The following is a 22,589-nucleotide window of genomic DNA, read 5'->3' as shown; positions in this document are numbered from 1 at the left end:
ATAGACGCGTGTTATAAGATACGACATTAATCCACTAATGTTTCAAAAAACAGAAAAGAACTCAAAAATTCGTAATACAATATTCTAAATAAATTTACATCTTATCCATCGTTTACTGTACTTTTTTCAGAAAACCACCTTCGCACAAAACCTTCTCGATTCACGAAAATTTCAATTCCACGAAGCTTATTTCTATCTTTCACCGCTCAAGGAACGAACAGAAGAATACGTACTTTCTCGACTCGGAAAAACGCTACTCTACTTCGTTGCTGTATAAAACGCAACCAGTAGTGACACTCGACTAGTCGGACAATGCCGATCAACGAGAAGGAAGAAGCGCTCGCACAGTCCATCCTGCAAAAAAATCAGATCATTCGATTGTTCAATTTGCACGGTGGATCTCTGACTCGATCGCGATCACCGATCGACCGTGACGATTCGCTCAATGAAGACGTCAATCCGATTCACAAAGGAACGAATGAAGTAGAAGAGGGGAGAGAAATATCGCGTCATTGTCGATGGAACCTGAAAGATCAACGACAGAGGCGTTTTTCGATCGGTTCGAAACGATGGCTCGGTCGAAGAAGAAAAAAGCAAAAAGGAGATAAAAATGGTGGGGGCAAACACATGGAAACACGTGGAACACGCGTGAAATCAAGATTCGAAAAAATGGATGACGGGAAGGCTACCGAACGCCATTGTTGCCGATGGACACCCCATGGTGCGAACGTCACGAGGGTAAACGTCCCTTTAATAACGCTGATTAACACGGTATTGTATCGCGAACCGCTATACCAGGCCTCGATAACGACAAATGGAAACGTTCGCATGATTTCTATTATGAGTTTGAACATTCGCGTCACTCGATTGCTTTCTAACGCGAGTTTCACTGGGACCTCTTTTAAATTTTAATTCACTGCCTCTGTTGGGGGATGGAGATACATGAGTGAGTGATTTGAATGTCGTGGTTTTATATCGCCAAGATTAAAACGGCGAGAGAAGAGGACAAAATTGGACGCTATGCTAAATCCAACAATTCGATTAATTTACCAAACAATAAGAAAATCATGATCCTTCTACCGTGTAAACTGTAATTAACATCTACAAAGCGATGTAGAAACGGTTAAAGTCTATAACAAAATCGTAACAGCTTCAATTTTACAGTTCACCAAATTTCAATCAAAGAAAGCTATTTATATATATTCCTTTATCATCTACAATTAATATTTCGTGCAAAGTAGAGCTATTAGAACGTTGCAGAAGCGATTAAAAGAATCCTCCAACGATCCTAATATTCCAGTCAGAGAATACGATATAGCAAAAATAAACGAAATTCGTCTGTTCGTAGAAAGAAAGACAAAATTACACGATCGATCCTCGAAATAGCCAAACACGTATAATCGACGACGATTCTAATAATTCTACTCTATTAGAGGCTTATTTACATTCGAATAGGTATTGCTGATTATTGCTGATCCGTCACCGTGGCTCGTTCGGGACTAATTTTCCAAGAAGCGTACTCTTCTTCGACGCCTGGCGTCGTAAAATTTGCATTTGTAAGCCCGGAACCGGTCGACGATTTTAACGTTTTAACGAAACCACAGTGGAATCGTGCCGTTCCGCGGGTCACATGTTTCACTTAACAAAAGGGTAATTACTCAGAACGGGCTTAATGGTAATTGCTCGTGACTTAACTGCAAAGGCAATTCCCTTTCGTAATATCAATTCTCCGTAAGCGGTGTCGACGGCAGACCAACAGGCGGGAATTCATTCCGCTATCACGTCCATTCCATTTGCGCAACCGCGTATTAGAGGTAATTAGTATTGCAACTGTTCGTTCGCCGTTGGCAGACGTCATTAAAAAATCGCGCCGTGTCAGCTCATTGCGACCAGACGAAGAATAGATACGTAACGAGATTTAACTTCTGTGTTTAGACGTTTTTAACGTGATTCTTCTGTTCTTCGCCAAATCGAGTGCCTCGTTACATGGATATTCTCTTAAGAATGAAGAAGCCTTTTTTTTCTACGTATAATGGGTATTAATTATATATGGTGAGAGGAAGAAGAGGTACGTAAGAGATCTTACGGTGTTCCATGCAACTGGGTCAAGATGTAGCTTCAACACATTCACTGCTAATTGAATTTTCATTGCCTATCCAACAGTATGGCTATTAACTTGAAGTGTTTTTCTTGTAAGTGGTGGATTTAGATGAGGGAAATGGAAAAGAAGGTTTCATTATTCAAAAATTTTCCACGGTTTTCGCCATCTATGTAATAACGAGGTCACGAGTGCTTTGACACTGATATAACTGCAATTCGCTTTTACATCATATGAAAGCTATTGAGGTCAATTTAATAATCTTAATAATAATTGTAACACAATATTGCGTTAATTATGCGAAACAGTGTGTCGCATCGTCGCTATCGCCACTAATTCTAGGAATCGGAAAGGAACTTAAATTTCCGCTTTAAAAAATAAACTTTTCTAACATCGACTATGTAACAATTATTTATAATTACTATGTATCGTTAGCTCGAAACATTTTTTCAAAAATGAATGAATATTCCGCGTAATATACAGCTACGTTTCAAATTACAGTAATAATACTCTTGTATTCAATAAGAAATGTTAGGGATAGTTCCTATGCCGTGGAAACTGCGTAAATAGATGTTTCTTACGTTATCCGAACAATTCGATTTTCCGAACCATCTCGATGTCCCAATTGCTTCGGATAATTGACGCTTTATTGTACAGAATTTAAAAACTCGAAATATCTCGACTGTCCGCATCTGCATGTTTCATTCGCAGAATAACCTTACATAACGTTTACATAACGATTTTAATATTTTATTATCAAATTTAACTACGAAATTCCTCATCTACGATAAAGTCTAGTTACGATAGAACGCAGTACTGTAATATGCTATTAGATTCGAAGAAATCCATCTATACGAGATACCATGGAATTTCTGTTATCTGAACATTCTGTTATCGGTGCTCTTATTTTTCCTCCATAACGGAGCTTGATTATAGTATAGCAGCAGAGCAACGGGTTATAATAAATACTCAGGCCAATAGTCGTAGCACAGATTCGACAATGTTTCAGTTTTTATGCCCTCTTCACATTCCTGATGCCCTGTGCTTAATGTGCAGAATCTGAACCCAACGAGATGGAGGAAATAGCGAGCAATAAAACTACGATTACATTAGCAGTGAATTATAGTATTTACGAATCGACAGCTACGAGCAGTAAAAAAATAATCCAACGAACACGCCATTGGAAGTCATTTAAGACAGATACGTTCTAATGACAAAAAACGATCCATAAAACCCAACAAATTACGCTCCGATCGCCGTATTTTTTCCACCGGGAATTTCTAAAAGAAAAGATAATACGACGAATATAAGAAAAAGTAGCAGCGTCGTTAATATTAACGTTGACTTTTAATATCGTTAACAACGGTTACACCTGGTTCGTATGTTTTATTGGCGGGAGAAAACGTTCATAAATCTAAACAAAAAGAAAAAAAGAGGAAAGAAGAAAAGAGTTTAATCGCCGTTCCTTTCTAGGAATTTGTGAAACTTGGCTAAAAGGAATGAAAGACTAGCTAAGACTAGGATTGCTGATAGTCACGTGGATTACGTGTTTTATATTTGTAATAAATATTTGGATGTTGTTCTCCTTCGGTAGGTCGTAAAATATGATTTAAAAACGTAAAAGAATAATTTCACGAATGAGAAATAATTTAAGCGCGATTCTTTTCGAATAATTCATAAAAATTAATTAAAAAAGATATCGCCGGCAGCCGTTCTCGCCACCATTCATCAACGATAAAACATTCAGGAAAATAAATTATGAGACACAATGGAGAGAAGAAAGAAAGGACTAAAAACTTTAGTCTTAATCGTTAGTTGCTACACTCAACGAATATATTTCCCAGCGATAAGACAGAGATGATTCGAACGCCATTCGTTCAGAACTTACCAAGGAAAAAAAGAAAGAAAAAAAAAAACGAGAAGAACTTTAATATCATTAAAAATACATTTCCACCGGTTTCAAGAATTACACAAGCGTTATAAAGATCGAGTCTCTGGCTCTTTCTACAAAGTATAGCCTGCATAAAACTAACTAACTCAGATCTAAGGAAAAAGAGTAGTGGAAGAGGAAAAAGAAGTCCTCCTGGCACCATTATGAGCCACGAAGAGTAGCGAAGTCGAGAGCCGGAATAGATTACAGAAAACGACTCGAGAATTCCTTATCGAAACAGTTCCACGACCTTCCTCCTTCTTTCTCCCCGCTGTAAACGCGTGCGGAAGACTGGATGCTAGGGCGGAGGATCCTCCGCGGTAATTACCGATACCGACTAATTGCCAGATAAGCGAGTGTCTACTGCACAAGCAGCGATTAGTTCAACTATGGTGTCAGAAATTTTTCTTCCGCTTAATTTTCACCTCCGCTTTGATATCTCTAGCTGTCTTCTTACGGACAATATAATCCGCTAAACGATCATTTTCAACGGTACGTATCCTGACTGAAGGAAAAATCGGAGAACGAAAGCGAGTGAATATTTTCGTGATCGATAAACCGCGAATTTTTATGATGCGTTTGTGAAGAACTTAAAAGTGTAAAAATGTACAAAATGCTGGTAATATACGAGGATATAGGAAAATGATGAAAGTAAAGCGGTTATTGTAATTTTATTATAAGAGGTGAAATAAATCTTCACGTAGGTTTCGTTATCTCAGTTATGTCGATAGAAATATGAAACTGCATAAAAATCTGCAATGTACTGATCGGTATGTGTCTATAATTATAAGTTCTACGATATACACAGGCTCGCCAGAGTATTGAAACACTTGTAAACCTCCTTTATGAATATACCAAGTGTGTTAAAAATTCCATTAGCACTGGTCGACTTGAACAAGTCTCTTAGACCTATCCTTGTAATATCTACTCTAATTACGAACGAATGACGTTATTCGAAGAAAGTTTCGCCCAGTTAATGGCGTATTCCATTACCAAAAGTATCAATTAGAGTTATAATAGAATCCAATCAAATCTAACTCTATATCTGTGTCATTGTAATAACGTTTCCCTTCCTTATTCGATCGTTATCCTCCGTTTTATCTTTGAAGCAAATTTTCGATACAAATGGTAAATAGCCTGACAATACAATTTCTCTTTCTCATTACACGAACCAAGCAGGCGTGACTTCAACTTGAGCCGTACTTCATTTAACACGAACGATCGTGACAATTACTCGAGTCAACAATTCCAACCGCCATACATCGGCTAGGAAATGGCACTAACTTCAGTCGCTTTGGTCGTCCGTTTCAAAACGAAATTTCTCGCTGTCGTTCGTAGTTATCGGTGGAAGTGGACAGAGTTTCGTTTTGAACGTGACTTCGAGCGAGCTTACAACTTTCAATCATACCACGAATTCTACTCCTTCGACGAAATTAATTATAGTAAAATATACAAGTATAAATAAAAATTAAAGTGCTACAAATTTATACGCAGTACTTTATTATCACTTCACGATTCAGAGGTTGAACTATTATATCAAAGTTAGATGTAAATTAGATGCAAAAATTCGCAGAATGCTCGTAAAATATAAAAATATACGAAAAATCTAAATTATAATGTTCGCTGTAATATTTACAACTTCTTCTACTTGCGTTTAGAGAAACACCAAGTTGCATAAATTTCCTCAGTCTAATTACAATCTATTACTACGCTTTAATACATAATTTACATACAAATTAATATCACCGTAACCAATACCTGATTTCGTATTTCACTTTTTCCGCTTGAATTCTCCTCCGCAAAATAATATCCTATTTACTCCGACCGAATAATTATAAAGGAAAATTAATCAAAGATTCTTGTAAACATAGAAGCAGCAGAAGCAAAGAAATTCTGAGAAATTCTACACAACTTTCTATGTATGATACTCGGTATTCTAAAACGAGCTATTAGATAAGCGACTAGGGCCTCGTTCGAGTCCAAGTTACGTTGAAAATGGTAGCCTATCCAGCTGGCTCAAGTACTCGAGAAATAACAGTAATCGAATGGTAACGTGAATCCTCGTCCTGTTCCGAGAACACCGCCCGAAGTAACGCGCTGATGAGACAAAATTGACCAAAAAGTAGCAAACAACCCTAACCGAGTAACACACGGCATTGAAGCCACTTCATCATCGAATCATTGACTGGCACGTCGCCTTAGGCGGGCCATTCGATGAGTGTCTGAATCCTAAGCGTTTTACTCCCAGCCACCTCTTCAAATTGCTGCCCTAACAGGGTCTCGTTTGCGAACCTTGGGAAACAATGAATGATGATAGTCACGTTAATGCGGAGAAAAATCTTCCACCACTTAACGTCCTAGTTTCCAGGATAACTTTCGCGTTAAGGATCGACCAATTTGATTATTTTATCGGAAAATCTAATAGCAGACAATACGATTCTAGTCGTGTTTTCGAGTACTCTATAGATGACGATAGAAAGCTGATAATTATAATTTACAAGATCAGGTTTCAATCGGAATACTAAAATACGTGAGAAGCACGTGAGAAAAGTCAACGTATTTCCATTTCGCCAATTAAGGGTGAAAAGCTACCCCAATTACGAAAGAACGTTAATATTCAGTCTCCATACCGAAGCAGTATCCGATCCTTGCAGGGAAACTTAATTCCAAGTACTCGGGAACGCCACCATCGGTTCACCCGAGCAACTAGAAAAAGTCCCTAGGGGCGCTCGCACAACGCACCATAAGGCTTACACGGTCACGATTTTTTCCGCGCGCGGAACTAGTTTCCTCTCTCTATCGGGGGACAAAATAACCGTATACGATCCCGGTAGATCGCGGTAAATTTATGGTAATCGTCGATAGTCCATTTCTATCGACGGGGACGTTTCGCCTTTTCCTAGCTTTTTCCCAGCCGACGGGCCTGACCTCGTATGCTACCTTCCAGGCCTGGTCTGATGTCGCCTGATTGCCGCCCGATTAGGTATAACCAACGAACTACACCCGTGCAGCTCGAAACGAAGCGGCGGCGTTGTCTCCATACACGTAGCGGTGGAGGAAGAAAAAGAAAAAAAAAAGAAGAGAGGGAAAAAAGTACGGAGGAAAAAGGGAAGAGGAGGAGGAGGAGGAGGACTGATTTTCCAATGAAGTTTCGTTGCAAAAAGTGGATTTTTCGATTGAGCGATTAATCTTCGAGCGGAACGAACAACCTCGACGTAAGAGCCACGACAACCGCGGGAATATAATTAGAGAAAAAATGTCTGCTCGCATGATTGGACGACACTGAACGATAATGAACCGCTAAGGAGAGGTAGGATGGTTTTCGCGTAATAACACGGCCGAGATTCGAGCTGCTAAATTATCGGTTGCGTAATACAGAAATCATGGATTTCAGTTGGAGCGGCAGGGAAAATAAAGAAAATAAACATAAAAAGTAGGAGGATACAGGGGAATTCGGAAAGCTTCGAGCACCTGTCGCGGTTCTCGTTTCGCGCGACGTCCGCCTGTTCATTAAGGAATGCGTAATTACTACTTCTGAGGAGACGTTTCGGATTTTTCTGATGTAGGGCTCTGCCTTTGGGTGGTATATACTTAATTAACTGGCGCGTTATTTATAAACGTGGATGGGAATGGATATATTTTCGTGAGCAACGTTCGCAGCAACTTCGATCGGATTATATACAGCGGTTACGCAAAGCACATCGCACCAGCGATATACTTATTGTAGAATCTACTAACTAATTAGGTCCAGGTAATTACATTTCGTATCATTTGGCAGAATTTTCGGATGAATACAGAATTTCGATACTACGAAAATGAGATGTATACAAACTGGTGTAAAGACCTTGCACTGGAAAACAAAGGGTATGTGGCAATACCTTTTGCAACTGTAGCGGCACATGAGTCAGAGGACAATTTAAATCATGTTGTTATTTTGCCTCGGAGTATCAAGATCGTTAGGATACGAGCAATGTAAGAATAAATAGACTTTGGGCAAAACAATGTCGCCGCTACGCATAACCGTCGAACAAAGACGAATCCGAATCTTTCGACTCCCACCCGCCCCCCCAGATCAGTATAAATAAACCGACATATAGAGTTTAGTATCTACGAGCATCTTCCTGTATCAACAAGCGATCTAAGTGTTATCACGAGTTATCTACCGAGTTATTCGACGAGTATTTATCGAGTATTTTACTTTGCCATTTGTACTCTGTATTAGCGACTCGGTGAATATAGGCTGTACATTAATTTATTATTTTAAATATATTCGACGGTTACGACAACAAACGATAACTTCCAATAAATCTCACGGTCAAACATTCTCATACCTGTCCTCTACACAACCATTACGTATGGAATACTGCGAGGATCACGTAAACTGTTTGCATGATTTGCGGGCAAATGTATGGAATTTTTTGAAGAATGGAGAAATTCTGGCGTATTGACATTTTTAGTATGATAACTGAACACTGGATGCCAGATTGAGTATCTGAGGCAATTGGACAGTTTTGGCGAGACTATCAGGACTGTAAGATTTGTTAGAATGATTAAAGGGCGCGAAAGGTACTGGCAAGTCGTCTCTTTTAACGTAAGATCGAGCATTTCGAACGATCGGGTATTACTTGGTAGCATTAAATTTCTCTTAATTATCGAGCCTGCCAAGATTATATGCTGGAAGCGCGATCATTGTAGCAGATAAGAAATATTAAAATGTCACGAGTAATTTACGACGAAGAATCTTCAATCTCATAAATTAATAGCAATCCTCATATTGGATACAATCTATGTTCCTCGTATTTAAATCACAACTCCTAATAAGGTCAACTTTTTTCCCAAAAGAAGTTACAGAAAATTAGCATTAAGAATCAATCTTACTCAACGTGTCATTCCGTCGCTCACCTATATCTAGATAGAGATCCAAGTAATTAACCTTTCCATTAAGACCTTAATCATACAACAAAAGACCTACCTTAAAGAGCCTAGCCTATGGCAAATATTATATATCACGTAGAAATTAATTTCTCACAAACAAATCCTTCAAATGTTGAATTTGAAAAAATCTCAAAAAAATCACGATGATTTGAAGACTGTAACGCAACAAAGAGCTACTTCTACATTCATCAATGCTAACACGCTCCATAATAATCCTCCCCCATCAGTGGCGCGTTTCACGTCTTGTAAATCGCCTCGCGTATAAACGTCCACGCGTGTCCATAAAACGTCCATCGAGGTTTTCCACTTGACGCATTCGTTTTCAAACGATCATCCCCTCGTCCCTTTCGATTCGTCATCGTGGTCATTCGAAGAATCGAAGTTAGCGCATACGCGCGCTCACAATGAGTAAACTATTATTGGTCGTGCCAAGCACACGATCGATCGTTTCTTTTCCTCCATATAATAATTAACTCTTTTCTTAACAGAAACTTGCAAACTAATCCTTTTCCTGGAAATTATTTCCTCGATCTTCCGTTTTTCACAATTACTCGACAAAACACAATTACGTGTATCTTCCTAAACGAAAATAAATTTCCAAAATTTCGGATAAAAATTAGCCCTTCGATAAACGGATATAAATACATATAGAGGGTGGGACGGTAATCGTGATAGAACTGGATAAGGAGCTATTTCGCTTGGAGAAATGAGAGAAAAATTTGTTATAATAAATTATAATAATAAAATAAAAATCGACTTCCAAGGTATGGAAGCATACTTAAACTCGTCTAATTGCAAACTGAACAAGAGTAAATAATCGACCGGGGTTTTAGTTACATTTGAAAATAAGTAGAAACTGTAGAATAGAATTTTTTCACAAGATGCTTCGTTTTCGAGGAAATTAATTTTGAAAATGCAACATGCGCGTGTACCCGACCACTTCGTAATTAAACGCGTTTAAACTTCATTTTCTTCAAGACGAAACCTTACACGGAAGAATTTTATTTCACATTGTTAACTTATCTTCACAAGTACAATAACCTTCTGCCGATCGTGCACTCGTACGTAATCGGTACTTAGCCAAGCCAAAGCAGATTCGACAAATTTTCAAACTGAATCTTCGCAGAAACGAAGCGTCGTGCGAACAAATTTCGTTCTACAGTTTCCGCTTATTTTTTCGCGTAGAATCTGTCCGATTCTATTGACTGTTACCGCCTCGTCCTCCACAAATATGAACGCTTCGTGATAAAACTCTCGTTTCTAACATACGTCGCGTCTCGTACGAGTTTCATACGATCGAATGTTTTACAATCGACTAGCGATCGTAGATAAAATTAACCGTGAGACGAACGAACCGATGAGTGGCGAGACACGAAACTCCGTGTGCTTCAACTTGAAATCGGTAATGTCTTCACATCTTCACAGGTGGAAGAAACTGACGTAGTTGTCGAACGGTATCGTTCGTCGTACAATGCACAGCTACCTGTTTTGCTTTGCCTTGGCTAATTAGATTCCAGTTACAGGTAGCCGGTAATCGCTTGGAGATAAATGGGCGAACTGTCGCGCAACATCTGTCCGAGTGGACGTATGCGTGTTGTAAAACGATAACGAGAATCATCAATTTTACGAGGAAAAATTTTTTTCAACGTTGCTATATTCCTAAGGACCCTTCCCTTTTTTTTTAATGAAAGTTTATTTTTATGACAAGCTTTATATACATTTGTTTTATATACAAGCGAATTAAAAAATCTTATCCTTCAGCGAATATTCTGATGTTTTTCCCGGAATTTATTTATCGGTATACAGTAAATGTATTCTTATTCATCGATTCCTTTTATCGCCGGCAAATTTATTCCGTTAATGAATTAGGAGTAAGTCTTCGAACATTTCGCACGAAACTTCGTATGGTAATTTTCTGCGTGGATAAAATTGATTTAGATCATCTTCAAATTGATTACCTCCAACTATTAAGAATATTCAACGCGATTCCTTCACTAAAAATTCTTCAAAAAACGGATTCTTTTATTTCCTACATTCTTCTATATTCTATAAATATTCATCTATTTCCATTTTTCACGCGTACATTAAATCTGCCTATCTTCCTATCGCAATAGAAAGCTTCAACATCTTTTAGCGAAAATTATTTCCACCACTTGCTCGATTCTCCGCTCTTCGCTAATTCACCACAAGATAGTTCCTATATAATCCTAATGTAGAATAAATATCCAAACTGTTGCTCTAACTCTACAATTAATCGCCTCGGGCAAATCTATTTTTAAAAGTTCAATCACCACGCAACACTACCGACTGCAACCACTAAACAAATAACGCTATCGCTTCTCTTCTCCTCCATTCACTATCCGCTATCATGGATGACTGGATGGAATCCTATCTCGTCGTTACGATATGACCAGTATCGTGGAATAATTCATAATTGGTCCAGGGGTCCGGTTATCACTCTCGAATGAATCAATTACGCGAACCCGCTTGTTTTGCCTCGTCGTTTATAGCTCGAGATAAGAATGATCGCGCCGCGGGCACAACAACGTTACAAAATCTCCGTTACGAAATCTTTGCGTAACCTCTTCTTTCACGGGGTAAAGAAACGCGTGCGTTCCTTCTTATTTACCAGCCCTACGGAATATACACGTAATTATCGTGCGCGTCGTTTAAGCGCCATCGACTCCGATATACGCTGTTTACATCGCGACCAAATCGATAATCTCTCGCGGGCGAACCGGTCGACATAAGGGAAAAGGAGAGAGAGGGAAGAAAAAAGCGAGAATATCGCGCCATGGGGTTTATTAACTTGGAATATGACGAGTTAACTCGCGGATCTCGGCTATCCGCACGTTCCACGCTTATAATTGATTCTTTATTCTTGTTTATTACTTTAGACACATATGCATACATATTTATATAGAAATTAAGAATACGGTGTTTGGGAAAATTGAGGACGTTGCTCGTTAGCAGGCTCGCGCTTGTACCTTTGGAGAGGGCCTAGGTGCAGCATTATTACGAGGCATAATTGAGCTTTAAAGTTAAGTTTCAAAACGTGGCGCCATAGAGAGCGGGCCGTAGTTAATGCACCTTACGCACGGTAGGAGAAATAATAATTACACAGGTAAAAATAGGTGTTAATTGGATGTTCACTGTCGTAGGGAAAAGTAAAACTTTCTTTGGAAAAATCATTATTTTCCAAATATATTTTAACTTCCATCTAGAGACATAAAGACATCCGAAATTGAAATCCATGCAGTGCAAATTTCTCTCTATTGTAAGTATAATTCAAGGTTCATTCCAGCGTCCTGCAGGGACATTGCCTTTTGTCCGGGACTTCCCTCGAAGAGCCGTGAAAATCGCGTAAAGAAAGCGAAGTTACAGATGGCTTTCCGATCGGCAGAATTGCTCGACGATCGCGTGCGAAAGAAACACGTATAGAGAACCAACTGACAACGATCTAACCGTGTAAACGAGCCTCCTGCCTCCTTCCTTCCTTTTTTCTTTTCCTCGAAACCAGCAAAAATACCTTGTCGTTCGCGCGAAATAATTTTACAACGAGCATATGATTTCGAAACCGTTCGATGGAATTCGTAACCGAGTGTTGTCCTTTCGTCTAGCGATTAACGAGAAAACCGAATAACAACTTTTAGTATTGCTCGATTAATCGATAACACTTTGTCGGATAAATATGTTATTAAAAACGACGACTATATTATTGCGGAGTTAAAGGAATTAATGTAAGTATATGAGATTGCTTTCTATTCGATAGATGTTATTTGAATGAACTGCTGTTGTATCGTGCAGTTGAAAGAATCGAGAACCAACGAACCGTTGAATAAACAGAGGAAAACGTTTTGACGAGCAAGAGCTTTCTATGCGTTCGATCGGAAAGAAATAATTATATTTTTCGGAAACGCAACTACGTATCTCGTTGAACCACGTACACATTCTACGAATTGACGATAATGTCTTGATCAGTGAATCGGTCACTCGTTGATATTTCAATTAAAATTTATGTATTAAATATTTCTTTGCCTAAGTACGTCTGTATAAGTAACGCGAGGATTGACTACTTTCTTATTCGCTTTAATGCGATATCTGACGCAAAACATCGAACTATTAGGTATACGTAAACGTAAGTTATGTTCCGTAATCTGCGATCTTGTAATTAAGAGACGATGTCGATTATAAAATTGGACTTTGATGCAGAGGCAACCATTCTTGGAAGCGTATGTTCTAAAGATATACAAACGTCTTACGATCGATCTATTAATTTGTCATATTATGAATATAAATAGTATTATAATACCAAACAAGCCATACACCGTTGCGAGACTACATAATTTTATAATTATTTAACCATTTTTATTCATCACCTTATCACACCTATCCTTTGGCGTGAAACTAATGGAACACAGAAGCAGAAATATGTCGTTTTATCTGACAAGCTTCGATAAGTTTAAGATAACTTTACTACGAAGCTTGATATTTGCCAGGAAGTCATATGAAACTTGATAACTTTACTATCAAGTTTATTTATGCAACAAAAACAACATTTATTTATTTCTCTACTTGTACCGCTATCAATGATAAAAAGCGATATAGGTACACGTATACGTAAGCATTCTTGCAACTATAAAAACATAAATCGCGTCTTTCGAGTCACGCGAACCAGAAACTGAAAGCTATCATTCCAGGCACTGTGTTTTAATTTCTATCGTGTAGGCAAATTTCGATATCGAGTGTTCTATTTCTCTCCACTTTCCTCTATTTCTACCTAATTAATTACGATGAAACTAACAGCCAGAGAAATAAAATTGAATTCACAGAAAGAGAGAGAGACTCCACTGACACTCAATTGGTATCATTGGGTTACGTAGATGATCCACAATAGTTTCAATTAAATTACTTAATTTTGGGATACTTTATTTCAACTTACATTGTTTAGTTTAGACGATAAGGTGCAAGATATGCGATATAAATATGAAACTAGATCCGCAAGGATCAAGTAATGTTATTCGAATCAAACTGCAATTGTTACGATCACCTATGATCTAACGATGCCAGTTTCCTCTAACTATTTCCGGGTACAATTTGTTAAGGCCAGAAAGAAATAGATACGTGTTTCATCTTGGTGGGAAAAATAAGATAAGCACGCGTAATCTGACCATCGCGCGACAAGCTAATTATCCAAACATACAAGTACACTGAATAATATGCAATCACGATAATATTTCTCGCAGCTTTTACAGTTACAGTTCAACCGCAGAAAAACTAGACGCACAAGAGACAAACAAATCGACATAGTCTTTTCTTTAAATTAAAAGAAATTAATACGGTCCTCGATTCTAACCTAGTAAATAACGAAATATATTCAACTATACTAAAAACTGTCAAGACTAAGGAAGAAACAACATCTCTGCTGATCGTCTAAAAATAGCACGCTTGCATGTTTTCCAAGTTGAGACAGTCCTCCTGTACTAACCTATCAAACCTAATGAACACAACGAAATACACTCAACTATTCCAAAAACGAAAAACACAAAGCTGGGAACTAAGAAGAACAAAGACAGCTGCGGGACGTACCTCCGGGAAATCTATGAGGAAAGATCCTTCCATGCCTGGACAGGAGCCAAGGATACAGCGGATAGCTGTCTCTGGGCGGTTGATGAGGATGCGGCGGTGGATGAGGTCCACCAGGCGCGCCGCCATGGGGATAAGGTCCGTGCGGTGGTCCATGGGGCGACGCGCCGTGATGCGCCTGAAGGGCCACTGCGAGATTCGCCGCTTGGAAATGTTGCGCCGCGGCCAAATTCGCGGCTAATGCTAACTGCTGTTGCGTATGATACTCGTTCTGTCCGGTTTGCGGTCCCGTTGGACCGTGTCCTGGTAGCCCGTAAAGAGATTTCAACTGTTCGGCCGCGACCGCTGCCGCGGTTGCCGCGCCAGGCGGCGGTGCGAGGTAATTAGGACTCGGTCTGACGACTCCTGGTGGCGGCTGAGGGTGTGTACCGACGGGAGAATCACCGTGGGATATCCTGTGAGGTGGACTGGGGCTGTTGTTCGGCGTAGATCCTCCACTGTGACTGTGAACCGTCGTTCTACTAAAATCCAGGTGGGTGGCGGCGGATAAGTGATGATGATGACCATGGTGGTTGCCGTGATGGTGATGATGGCTGCCAGGATGTGACGGCGTTCTTCGAGAGTTAGGGTACGACTCCACGGAGGAACTTCGAGACACCGGCCGATCGGAGCCCTCGGAATGAGCGCCAGGGGATCGCGTGGTCACTCGACGAGTTCGAGGCGAAGACGAACCCTCGACCACGTCCATCGGGCTGCCATCTCTCTCGATTTCGACCCGTTCTAAACGGTCCAAGCGATCCTCGCGACCCTGTCCACCACCACCGACGATCGAGTCGATGCTGAAGCCGATCTTCGGCTTCGAGGGCACCGGTACAATTGGCGTCGGCGCGAGCGGCATCATCGTACGATTATCGTACGCCTGGCTGATGGACTGGCCACTTCTGCAACACGCGAGGGCTCCAGGTAACTCGGTCGAGTCAGGTCCGCCGCATGCCTGCACCCGCCCCGGTCCCGGTTCCTTCACCAGACCGAGAACGCTTGCCTGCCAGACGTCCAGCCACGGGTTACTCCTTGAGAACACTTTGGACGCACTTATCGACGCACTGATAACTCCCTATTTTGGGATACTATCCCAATTGTAACTTAGCGTTGACAATGTTCTTGATGACAATTATCGTTCGTTTCTTTTCGTTAATGAGTACATCGTCCATTTGTCGATCTCTTCACCACACCAACGTATAATATCCTCTTAGTTCACGTATTATTCTACGACTGTTTTCGAAATATGCGACACTGTAGTTTCCACCACCAAGATCACCACCGATTCATCGTTCACGTGAGATTCGTGTAGCGTCACTGAGGGATCATCCAGACCACGATGACCCCGCGCGAGACAAGGAGTAGTGTCACCACTGTAACGCAAGAGAGAGAGGCCTCAACACGAAGCGTTTCGCTCACACGGCCGACACACACTGCGATATCCCGGGACCGCGCCTCTCCATCGAGCTCCAGCCCCGCGGCACCAAATTTACTCCGGCCAAAGGAACCACTCGGGCACAGTTGTCCCGAAAAAAGAGCAACTGTGGCCCCAACGAGCGTATCTCGAGACTCCAGCGGACCACGGGCTCTCTGACGGATGTTTCTGGCACGAGAGCTTGCTAGTGTTTGAGCAAATTACAGGCTAAACGAGGCGCTCTTGGGTGTTGGTGGGGGCAACTGTTCCTCGGCCGCTTCCCAACCCCACCACCGTGCACCGCCACTTCGCTGGTGGGGATTGAGAATCGACGAAAACTGGGCGGTTCTTCAAGGTACGAACAGCTATACTAGGCGTACACCACTTCAACAGGATTGGACGATTCTTCGAGGTAGAAACTCGCTGGTCGGCACCAGCCACGCTACCGCGATTCCGCGAGCAGCGTACGAGCTGCAGTGGGGCGACGCATTAGTCGCCGATGGGCGTTAAACTCACGTTTTTGTCGTGCGATGAAAATGAGTCGTTTAATTAATACGTCTGGACCCCCTACCCCCACGCTCTCTATCCCTCGCCAACTCCCCACTCCTTGTCCATCAGCCGTTTCCCCTACCACCCTTTTCGCTCCGTTTCGTTCGACGAGGTTTTTTCTCTCCCTGTTCGTTCGTTCGTTCGTTCTTTCGTTCGTTCGTTCGTTCTTTCGTTCGTTCGCTCGTTCGTTCGTTCGTTCGTTCGCTCGTTCGTTCGTTCGTTCGTTCGTTCGTTCGTTCGTTCGTTCGTTCATTCGTTCGTGAGGCGCTTTCTTTTTCATACGCGGTAGGCCAGAAGACGACGCCAAGGGAAATATCGTGGAGAATAGGGGAGAGAACATCTTTCGTACACTCTCGACGTAACCATGTACACTGCTCAGTCGGTGTGCTGCGTACAGGGTAATAAGTCGAAGTGGAGGTTTAGGTGGGAGGAAGTTAAACGAGCTACCAGTAAGTAGGTTGAATCGAGCTTCTGCTTCGCGAGATTGTTCGCGCGAGATTGCACTTCCTCACATCCTCTTGGCCTGGGTCGAAGTCTTCGTTATCACAGTTTTTTACTCGTCGAAGAACAAAATGTTCGTACGTATGTCTTGTTTCATTTCAATGAGTATCTTTTAGCTCGTATAATTCCTCGCGAATGTCTTCGTCCATGCAGTTGACCTTCGAGTATTTAGTCTGTGACATTTTGCCCCGATCTCTTAACGCTTCTCTATTCTCTTCAAACTGAAAACGTACAACTTCTCTTTTCGACAGATTGATAGTCTGCAGGTTTTCCGCAGTTTCGTTTATGTTGCGGAATACGTATATACTTTCGTCAAAATTGACGGATAGGCAAGATGCAATATAAACGTAAACTATTCACAAAATAACACGTTACTCGAACCACATAGGTAAGTTAGCTGTAGCTAGTAGCAAAAAGCGGAACGTTGCATCTTTCGTAACGTTAACCTGCCGTGCTTACGTAAACAACAACCTATCCGTTTCCAAAAACAAGCGAAAAGCTCGATCAAGCCAAACTCAAGCTCGTCTAACGAGTTATAAAAAAATATCGAAATTAGGTACAATTCCGTACGAATCCTCGTTACAGTTTCCAATTTCCTCCACGCGTATCCCCGATAAGATGCTACCAACGTCCACAAGGAAGAAGAGTAAAAACGAGAAATGAAAACGTCGAGTCAAAAGAGCCAAGAGATGTGGTGGAGACGAGATGAAGTCGAATTAACATGGATTTCGAAACATCTCTTTTTAAGAAACACGAATGAGGATATTGATCGTTGGTTTGCTCGAGGTTCGATTATTACCAGTCACATGGAACAAGATCGAGATATCCAACTTTCTAGATCGACTCTAATCGATTGGAAGGTGATTACTGGAACAGATCACGATATACAAGAGTCTTGGACGTAATCGCGCAATTAAGGTGTCAGAGCGTGTACGGTGACACTTTCTTCGACCCGAGCCCGCGAAACCCGAGAGGCCGAAGTGACGTGTCCTGGTTAATGTCTGTGTTTAGGCCTTGTTTCGTTCTGTCTAACGATCGACTCGACACGGCGGGACTGTGTCGAAACTGGCGGCGAGAAATCGGCCGGTCGAAACACGGGAACGCGATCGTTACGCGATTCTTTGCGCAATTTCGCCGATACAAGCGTCCAGTTTGTAGTTCTTCGAAGAATTTCGGCCGTAAAAGTCATGCTAGCCTGTAAAAAAAAAATTCTAACAAACCTGCCGAGTCTCTTTCCTTCTACTTTATTACCGAGCGTCTTATTTCTTGAGAAATTTTCGGACATTTCGATTCTTCGCGATCCTGTGGAATCGCAGACCCGATATTGGCAATGGAACGCGCGTCATTTGATTTTATTTTCGTCGATGAAAGCTTCAAGTCGTGCGCGTTTCAAGATCTATCTCCTACCAAAACTCGGTCCTTTCCTTCGCAATGCGTTGACTTTTTCAAACTTGAGAAATAAAAGTGGAAGTTACTGTGGATCTGGCAACTTGCAAAGAACGAGTGGCAAACAAAATTCCCGAACTTTATTTACTTTTAAACGCGTCCATTCATAATACGAATCTATAAATTGTCAATCAGTTTTTATTCGATATATTCTTGAACCCTGTTCTCCTGTCCTATTTCTGAAAGAAAAACTTGTACAACTGTATTCTTAAAAGAACTCGTCGTTTTATTTTCTCGACTTTTATCTCTATATCTATATATTAGCGATAAGGAAATAATCTTCGGAATAGAAAATTGGCAACTAATGGAAGGAAGATGTAAATTCGATGATTGCTATACCTTTTCCAAGTCGACAGTGAAATTATAGTACAAATAATATAGTCGTTTGATTAGCTTTTTTTTAATACCGGAATACTGACTACTCGCGTCGCAACATCATCAAACGTAGTTAGACCTTTTCGATACTTTGTGTGTGTGTAATTCTCTACCTTAGATCGACTATAATCATTCAGTACCATCGTAAAGTAGTTTGATAAAAAAGTAGCTCGGTACACTTCCTCGATATTCCACGAGCGATTCCACCGCTGCGAAATTATTACTTCTCGTTTCCTAACGCAAATACGTTCGATAAAATTTGTTAGACACGATTTAATTGGCCGTCAAATACAATTTACTTGTCCATCATCACTTGCAAGTCTGACACGCAGAACTCTGGAATACGTTATTTGTGCTTCTATATTTTCACGGAAGCGAGATTTTAATAAGATGTGTTCTGACCAATGATGTGGAAACCTATGGTTGATAGTATAAATGTATCAAAGGGGTTCAATTCATTAAAATAATCAGATGTAAGTCGAACGTTTGAGAGATAAGTTTTCATATAAATCACTCGATACACGAAATACTAAAAAAATCTGTGATTTGAAGTAGTTACGTATCGCAGAATTCAAATAAAAGGAATCGAATAAAATGGCGAAATACTTTGCACGTGGAATTTATTTAAAATCGTGCAAAAGCGCATTCGAGCATTCGACTCTACCTTTTGTCAATTTCTCAATTTCATTACGCGAGTACAGGATATTCAAAAAATAGAAACAAATTATACTTCCCGCGAGTTCGTTTGTTACAAGATGACGTGAACGATAGGAAGTTGGAAAATAAATTTCAAAAATATTTGACGCGTCGTCGCGTTTCTCTACTTTTCCATTCATGGAGTTCGTCAATGCGACTTAAATATCCGCCAATTCGTTATTGGCGATTGAAAACGAGCATATCCGAAAAGCCTCGCCTAAGAATCTGATATTCATGCAAGTACAGTTAAACAACTAGCATGGAAAACGAGCGTACAAACTCGGAAAGATATCTGAAATCAGATAAATAACGAAGTCGTGCCAGTCAAACGGCTTCAAATTACTGTAATCAAAGCAGCAACTCAATTAATCGACACGAGACTTGACAAAAAGTAGAACGAATTGAAGTCGTTCGACCGAGTCGCCTGGCTGTTCGATTTATTCCTAGTTGTATGTGTGTATTATGCTTGTTTCAACGCGTTCTCTGGCGGCTTAAAATCCACCTGGAACAGGTCTCGCGTGTCTCCAACCGTTCCAAAAATCGTCCTAACTCGCTCACTGCGTGTACGCATAAAATGAGTTGGACTATTAACATCTAAATGCTGAAAACAGAGATCTCTGCACCGTCCAGTTTATCGAACAGCCTTACATGCTCCAAGTAGTAGCACTATGACGTTGAAGTAGTCGCCAACTTGCAATTAAAACTAATTTAATTAAGCAATAAGACTCACGATGACCACAAGGTCGAGCGGTTCGAATTCGAACAACGTGAAAAACCTATAAACTCGGACTTAACTCGTTTTAGGACCTAACGTTTGTGGGCTTTGGGGATTAGAGGGCGTCACTGCACCACCATGAAACGAATAGCTAGCCCCCATGGCGGTGGCCGATTTCTCGCCCCTACCGTGGACGATGATATTGCGACCGGTATCGCGTTCCCGACACGTGTGTAGGTGTAGGACACGTGGAACGGAAGTGGGGATATTCAACATGGCGACTCTGCACACATCGTACACACCGGTGCACCAATGCGCGAGCAGCGTGCACGCCCGTTCCCAACGGTTCTCCTTTTCCTCTCCTCTTTCCGCCCGCGTTCACCGCCGCCGCCGCCGCCGCCGCCGCCGCTTCTTCTTCTTCGCATCTCTTCTTCCACCTTCGCTGCTTTGGTCCTCCGCTGCCTCCGCGACTGTTGCCGAGTAATTTTTATCCGACCCTCTCTAACACCTCCATCTTTCTACCATCTTCGTGACCTTTGCATCCTTTCGGCATCTTTTTCTTCCCTTTGACGTCTTCTTTCTCTTCTTTCTGCCGTTTTGAATATGCCGATTGGAAGCGATGGTAATCCACTTGGTGTTTTGACGTTGTTGATACGTTAATTTAAAAGATATCGTAAGATAAACGACGCAGGTGAATTATACTCGCACGTTTCTCAAACGTATTCTCTTCCCTGAAGCGATAGCTTTCGAGTTCGTACTTATTTATAATTGGATATTGGCTTTTGCATTTTGTTTAAGAAGAGCAAGCAACGGTAGCCGACTGTTCGTATTTAGATCTCACGTACATTTCTCACGCTGGAAACGCCACGGTTTCGTTATTATGCTTTCGGGGAAGTTCCTCCGTATATTTCTTTAATTAACTCGTTAGATGTATGAACATTTTTATCGTTGCTCTTCGTTCTGTACTCAATTCTGCGTGATTTATGCGCTTTAGGAAGAGATCCTCGCGTATCTTCAAATTATTTCGACAAATTTCTTACCAAACTGCAATGAAAAATAATCTGTACTAAGCTTCAGCCGACAAGAATACATGTTCCCAAAAATAAGAAAAGAAATAAGAAGGAAATAATCCATAGATTTCGAAGCAGACAGAAGGTAAAATATATTGCAGAAGCGTGCGAAGCGTCTCTCAGGGGAATTCTTAAACTCTAAAACCCTGCGACAGTCCATCGACCGATCTAATACGTTTCGAATGTGGTATCGCGCGTCCAAGCGACAGAGAAGAAGCCACGTGAATCGAACAGAGGGAAAAAATCGACTCCAACAAACGAGTCGAAATAAAACGGGCGGGACCGTTCCCTTTAGAAAATTTGCATGCACTTTGTACGGGGCTGAAGTGGCGGAAACCGAATAAGCCTGCGAGTCCCTTCCTCGACTGGCTCACACCTGTAAATCCCTTTTAGACTGTTCGGAGCTTTGGACGCCTGTGGAGATGATTTTTACGACTCTTGCGCGTTTTTCAAAGACGAACAACAAAAGAAAGGAATAAAAGAAATAGCAAAAATAGCTGTCGAAACGGGCTAGGAATGTCAACGATACCTTCGTGGTACTTTGTGAAAAGCTATCGCTAATTCTGATTTGTCGTCGCTTGTGTATACGTTGTGTATCGAACGTTTACATTCTTTCAGTTTCTATTGTTCTCGAACATTTTTGCTAAACATACCCCGTTTTATTACGCGTACTTGTTCGAGAATTAGTTTCTCGCGAGTATTTCGTTTATCGTGTCACGTCACGTATTGTAGGTATAACAAATAAAGAAGACTACGTAATAAGTGTTACAGGATGCCTTAAACAATGATATCTATACGACTGGTCGTTGAGTTTCATCCTATGGTACCTACACCATCGATGCAGTGGAATTTGAAATAATTAAAAAGATATTCAGTATCAAGCCCTGTATGGGATATTTGTAGAATATTTTTGCATAAAAAGCAGGGAAATCTAGTTGTCAAAATTCCAACCAAATCGATGACTAGAACACAACGTAACATGACGTAAGCCTGAATACTTAAAGGCTACATATTCATTTCCTACGTGAAGCATCGTTCGATTTTCGAAACAGCAACTGAAGAGAAAATAAGATAAGAAGTAAACCCTGGTGAACTGATTTTTTTATCTAAAAAAAAAAGAATCTACTGAATTTCTGAAGTAGCAAAGGTAGAGGAAACCAGACAGAGAGAGAGGTATACCTACTCTGGTGAACTGGAAAATAATGTGAAAAATCGTTCTGGCAAAATGGCTCGTC

At 40.9% G+C, this 22,589-nt stretch overlaps 1 protein-coding gene across 1 annotated transcript in view; it reads right to left on the bottom strand.

Moving 5' to 3' along the window:
• Window positions 1–16,223, bottom strand: part of LOC138183918 (homeotic protein empty spiracles) — a 53,021-nt gene extending 36,798 nt beyond the window's left edge. Inside the window, exon 1 of the mRNA XM_069121474.1 lies at window positions 14,553–16,223. Within this exon, the coding sequence (XP_068977575.1) occupies window positions 14,553–15,450 (898 nt within the window). The 5' untranslated portion in view covers window positions 15,451–16,223. The remainder of the gene's footprint in view (window positions 1–14,552) is intronic.
• Window positions 16,224–22,589: the final 6,366 nt, after the last annotated feature.

This window comes from Bombus flavifrons, chromosome 10, assembly GCF_040668555.2.
Source record: "Bombus flavifrons isolate JBK064 chromosome 10, iyBomFlav1_principal, whole genome shotgun sequence".
Taxonomy (NCBI): domain Eukaryota; kingdom Metazoa; phylum Arthropoda; class Insecta; order Hymenoptera; family Apidae; genus Bombus; species Bombus flavifrons.
The sequence above is the reverse complement of the archived record's forward strand: the minus strand, read 5'-3'. Positions and strand labels throughout refer to the sequence as shown.